Source organism: Salvelinus fontinalis, chromosome 22, assembly GCF_029448725.1.
Source record: "Salvelinus fontinalis isolate EN_2023a chromosome 22, ASM2944872v1, whole genome shotgun sequence".
Classification (NCBI taxonomy): domain Eukaryota; kingdom Metazoa; phylum Chordata; class Actinopteri; order Salmoniformes; family Salmonidae; genus Salvelinus; species Salvelinus fontinalis.
The window spans coordinates 37,208,830-37,214,829 of NC_074686.1; the positions used below are offsets into that span (position 1 = coordinate 37,208,830).

The window sequence follows — 6,000 nt, forward strand, 5'->3', positions numbered from 1 at the left end:
CACTCATAGGGCTTCATGTTACACAATACATATATGTTTTGTTCGATAAAGTTCATATTTATGTACAAAAACCTCAGTTTACATTGGCGCCATGTTCAGAAATAACTCCAAAATATCCAGAGAAATTGCAGAGAACCACGTCAAATAACATAAATACTCATTATAAACTTTGATGAAAGATACATGTTTTACATAGAATTAAAGATACACTTGTTCTTAATGCAACCGCTGTGTCAGATTTCAAAAAGCTTTACGGCAAAACACAATATTCAATAATCTGGAAACAGCGTTCAGCCAGAAAAGCAAGCCATACAGTTACCCGCCAAATTGTGTAGTCAACAAAACTCATAAAAGCATTATAAATCTTCACTTACCTTTGCTGTTCTCGTCGGAATGCACTCCCAGGACTCCCACGTCCACAAGAAATGTTTGTTTTGTTCGGTAATGTCCATCATTTATGTCCAAATAGCTATTTTTGTTAGCATGTTTGGTAAACAAATCCAACGTCAGGAAGCGCGTTCACTAAAAGCTGACAATGTCCAAAAGTTCCATAACAGTCAGTAGAAACATGTCAAACGATGTATAGAATCAATCTTTAGAATGTTTTTAACATAAATCTTGAATAACGTTCCAACCGGAGAATTACATTGACTCAGATGAGCGATGGAACAGAGCTCCCTCTCATGTGAATGCGCTTGGTCAGAGCATGGTCAGGTTATGGTAGACCTTACTCATTCATGTCTCATTCGGCCCCTCTTCACAGTAGAGGCATCAGACAAGGTTCTACAGACTGTTGACATCTAGTGGAAGTCGTAGGAGGTGCAAACTCATCCATATCTCGCTGTGAATTCAATAGGATCTTGGTTAAAAATCGACCAGCATCAGAATTCCCACTTCCTGTTTGGATTTTTTCTCAGGTTTTTGCCTGCCATATGAGTTCTGTTATACTCACAGACATCATTCAAACAGTTTTAGAAACTTCAGAGTGTTTTCTATCCAATATCAATAATAATATGCATATATTAGAAACTGGGACTGAAGAGCAGGCAGTTTACTATGGGCACCTCTGTGCACCTTTCATCCAAGCTACTCAATACTGCCCCTGCAGCCATAAGAAGTGAAATAGTCTGCCTTTCTGTCTTCCTCTGTTCCCTACAGTGTGATCCAGGTGAAGCCACCAAGCTCCTGTATGACCTGCTCTACACTGAGCCCATCAAGATGGTCCTGATGCCCGGCTGCAGCTCTGTGTCCACGCTGGTGGCCGAGGCCGCTCGCATGTGGAACCTTATAGTGGTGAGTGTGGCTCTACACTCTGTCTGTGTGTGTGTGTGTGTGTTTGTGTGTGTGTGTGTGTGTGTGTGTGTGTGCGTGTGGACAGTTTGCCTGTCTGTCTATATGTCTGTGTCACGCCCTGGCCATAGAGAGGCTTTTATTCTCTATTTTGGTTAGACCAGGATGTGACTAGGGTGGGCATTCTAGTTTCTTTATTTCTATGTTTTCTATTTCTTTGTTTTTGGCCGGGTGTGGTTCTCAATCAGAGGCAGCTGTCTATCGTTGTCTCTGATTGGGAATCATACTTAGGCAACCTTTTCCCACCTGTGTTTGTGGGTAGTTGTTTTCTGTATAGTTTAGTTACCTTACAGAAATGTTCGTTTTTCTCTTTGTTATTTTTGTTCAAGTGTTCTGATTAAATAAAATATCATGAACACGTACCACGCTGCACTTTGGTCCAGTCATTTCCAGGAAGAGGACCGTGACAGTCTGTCCTGCCGTCCGTTGTATTTGAACAGAACTGATGTAATCTGTGTCTGTTCCTCTGCTTCTCCTTAACACAACTTCCTCAACCCCATTTTTGGGGGGAAGTGTCTACATTTCAGGATAAGACATTTCAACAACACTTGAAGTATTTCTATAAACTATAGCGGTTGAATCAGAGGCATAGCAGATTAGTGGGACGTACATTTAGCTGAGGAAGTAGGCCAAGGGCTCTGAACTAGGCACAGACAGACATACAGACATACAGACAGACAGACAGACAGACAGACAGACAGACAGACAGACAGGCAGGCAGGCAGGCAGGCAGGCAGGCAGGCAGGCAGACAGACAGACTACTATACTACCATTTCTACTATATTGTTGCTATTTTTGTATTCAATTGTGTATTATTATTTACTACAATTTTATATTATTATTTGTTATTGTTTATAATTTAGTCTACATTGTTGCTTTGGCAATATTGACACAATGTTTTTCATGCCAATAAAGCAGCTTGAATTTGAATTTGAGAGAGCGAGAGAGAGAGAGAGAGAGAGAGAGAGAGTGGGAGGGAGAGAGAGAGTGGGAGGGAGAGAGAGAGAGTGGGAGGGAGAGAGAGAGCGAGTGGGAGTGAGAGAGAGAGAGGGAGAGGGAGAGAGAGGGAGAGAGGGAGACACCTCAGATTCATTTAGCTGTGGGAGGGAAGCATTCCAAGGGCTCTGGACTAGGCACAGGAAGAGAGAGAGTAGGATGGAGAGTGAGGGAGAGAGAGAGAGCGAGTGGGAGGGAGAGAGAGAGAGGGAGAGAGAGAGCGAGTGGGAGGGAGAGAGAGAGAGGGAGAGAGAGAGGGAGACACCTCAGATCCACTTGGCCAGCAGGAAAGGAGAGGAGAGTGTCTGTCAGCCAAGAGGTAAGGGAAGCGTTCGATGGCCTCTAAACTACAAGCCCTAGATGCCAAATAAGAAGTGTCAAGGAAGTCAGAGGGAATAATAACACTGGTCTGTCCATCTCAGTGGTAGAGTTTCTAATGGCACCGTAGTGTACTACCTTTTGACCAGGGCCCTTACCATGTGCCTCTTACATTTGACAGCTAGCACTACACCTTAAAAGATCTTGACATTTCCCAAATGACATTTTATGTCCACTGTCCAGACTTGAAACACCTTTTTACCTTATTACTATGTGTCTAGACTGCATAGACACCTTTATGGAGGGTTACAGGAATAGCAGGCTGATATTTGGGAGATTTTATTACACTGTTTTTTGTGTCACTCTCCACTTTAAGAAGTTAGTGTATAAATGTGCACTCTCACACAGTGCTATTTTGGTGTCATAAGAGAGGCTGTACACACATCAGATATTTGGACCCGTATTCCTCTGCAGTGGCCGTATGGCTGCGTCCCAATGGAAATTACCTAATATATTGGGACATGGCTGAGGGATATTCTGGTAGAATCTAATATACTGTGACATGGCTGAGGGATATTCTAGCAGGATCTAATATACTGTGACATGGCTGAGGGATATTCTAGCAGGATCTAATATACTGGGACATGGCTGAGGGATTTTCAAGCAGGATCTAATATACTGGGACATGGCTGAGGGATATTCTAGCAGGATCTAATATACTGTGACATGGCTGAGGGATATTCTAGCAGGATCTAATATACTGGAACATGGCTGAGGGATATTCTAGCAGGATCTAATATACTGGGACATGGCTGAGGGATATTCTAGAAGGATCTAATATACTGTGACATGGCTGAGTGGTTTTCACACAGGATCTAATATACTGGGACATGGCGGAGGGATATTCTAGCAGGATCTAATATACTGTGACATGGCTGAGTGATATTCTAGCAGGATCTAACATACTGGGACATGGCTGAGGGATATTCTAGCAGGATCTAATATACTGGGACATGGCTGAGGGATATTCTAGCAGGATCTAATATACTGTGACATGGCTGAGGGATATTCTAGCAGGATCTAATATCCTGGAACATGGCTGAGGGATATTCTAGCAGGATCTAATATACTGGGACATGGCTGAGGGATATTCTAGCAGGATCTAATATACTGTGACATGGCTGAGGGATATTCTAGCAGGATCTAATATACTGTGACATGGCTGAGGGATATTCTAGCAGGATCTAATATACTGTGACATGGCTGAGGGATATTCTAGCAGGATCTAATATACTGGGACATGGTTGAGGGATATTTCTAGCATGGAACTGTCTTTCTTCTTGTTTTGCCTGCTTCTTCTTTGGTTTCTTCTTGGTCTCCTTCTCTCTTCATCATCTTTCCTTTTCTCTCTGCGTTCTACCTTTGTACCTCAGACATAATGAGGACACCCTAACACTATTTTCTTTCTCCTGTCCTCCTCTCTCCTCAGTTATCCTATGGTTCCAGTTCTCCAGCTCTCTCCAACCGTCAGCGCTTCCCGACGTTCTTCCGTACCCACCCGTCTGCCACTCTCCACAACCCCACCAGGGTTCAGCTCTTTCAGAAGTGGAAATGGACTAAGATCGCCACCATCCAGCAGACTACGGAAGTCTTCACCTCGGTGAGTGACAGGCCTCTTTTACATTTAAAAAAAAGTTGTTTTATTGTAATATGGACAGTGATAGTCTGAATATAGAGGGGAGACAGATACAGAGGAAGACGGAGAGGAAGAATTGAGACAGGATTCAGACCCACCTCGCCATGGGTATCTGTGGTCTGTGGGATTAATCTCTCTACCAGACTCCGGCACACCAAGCCCCTTTCTCACTAAGGGGTTGTAGACTATTGTCTGTTTGTTCACTTATCATTTATACTGGTTAAAGACATGGAGAGAACAGACTCCAGAAAAAAAAGAACTAGTGACGGATGAAATAGATTCTCATTTCTAATTTCCTTTCCTACCTATCACACTCTTCATCACACCTCTTCTCACTTTCTCTGTACCTTCTGTCTATCAGTTGTCTCCTCTTCCTGTCTTGCTTCTTGGCAACATTGTCATCATCCCTCTTCTCCCCCTCCTCTCCTCCTCTCCTCTCCCCTCCTCCTCCTTTCCCCCTCTTCTACTCTTTCTCTCCCCCTCCTCTCCTCCTCTTCTCCCCCTCCTCTCCTCCTCTCCCCCTCCTCTCCTCTCCCCTCCCCCTCCTTTCCCCTTCTTCTACTCTTTCTCTCCACCTCCTCTCCTCCTCCTCCTCTCCCTCTCCTCTTCTCCCCCTCCTCTCCTCCTTCTCATTCTGCTCCCCTCCTTCTCTCCCCCTCCTCATCCTCTCCCCCTCCTCTCCTCTCCCCTTCTCTTCTCCTCCTCCTCCTCCTCCTCTCCCCTTCTCCTTTCCTCATCCTCTTCTCCTCCTCTCCTCTCCCCCTCTTTTCCTCCTCCTCTCTCTCTTCCACTCCTCTATCCCTCTCCCCCTTACTTTCAGCTATTTCTCTCTCTGTCTCTCCCCCCTTCCCATGTCTCTGTCTCTTTCTCTCCCTTCCTCTCACCATCTCTCTGTCTGTGTGTCTGTTTGTTCTGTCAAAACGAAAATAATAAACAAAGCTTCAACTGCATTTGAATCAAGTGCCTGCCCTGTTTTAATGTTTAATCTCTCTGTCAGACGCTGGATGATCTAGAGACGAGGACCAAAGAGGCCGGGATAGAGATCAGCGTTCGCCAGAGCTTCCTCACCGACCCCGCCCCAGCTGTCAAGAATCTCAAGGTGCCTCGTTCACTTCCTGTCTCCCTCACCTCACCTCTCTCTTCCCTCCATCCATCTATCATTCCCTCTTCTCTCTCTCTGTGTCTCTCTCACCTCCCTTCCTTCCACCCTCCATCCCTCTCCCGCTCTCCCTGGTTTATTCCCGATGCTGCCTTGGCAACTGCCAGGTGATTGAACCCATGAAATCAGTCACGTCTGAGCTTGGTGAACAAACCCCAGAGAGACTCTCACACATGCTAGTGATGCATGACTCATATCCCGCAGTCTCTGCGGTCATATCTGCGGTCATATCTGCGGTTTAGGGTCAGGAAATATAGTGTGGATGAAGGGCGGGTTGAATAACGAGAAAACAACGCCATAGACTGTGAAATGGAGAGTTGAAAATAAAAGAGAAGGGCGGGACAGAAAAGTAATGCATGTAAAAGATTTGTTGAAGTTGTTAAATAGGAGGACAGCAGCCGTATATGTTAATGTGAGGCGCTGTACAAATTCGACCTTCACAAGCCTATGGCACGTCAAGGGAACTGTAGCCTAGATGGGT

The 6,000-nt window shown here is 45.0% G+C and overlaps 1 protein-coding gene across 2 annotated transcripts in view; it reads left to right on the plus strand.

Annotated features, from left to right (window-relative positions):
- Nucleotides 1–6,000, plus strand: part of LOC129820282 (gamma-aminobutyric acid type B receptor subunit 1-like) — a 294,632-nt gene that overhangs the window by 169,553 nt on the left and 119,079 nt on the right. For both annotated transcript variants that reach the window (XM_055877343.1, XM_055877344.1), the window contains 3 exons: nucleotides 1,159–1,293; nucleotides 4,154–4,324; nucleotides 5,358–5,459. In XM_055877343.1, the coding sequence (XP_055733318.1) occupies nucleotides 1,159–1,293; nucleotides 4,154–4,324; nucleotides 5,358–5,459 (408 nt within the window). The remainder of the gene's footprint in view (nucleotides 1–1,158; nucleotides 1,294–4,153; nucleotides 4,325–5,357; nucleotides 5,460–6,000) is intronic.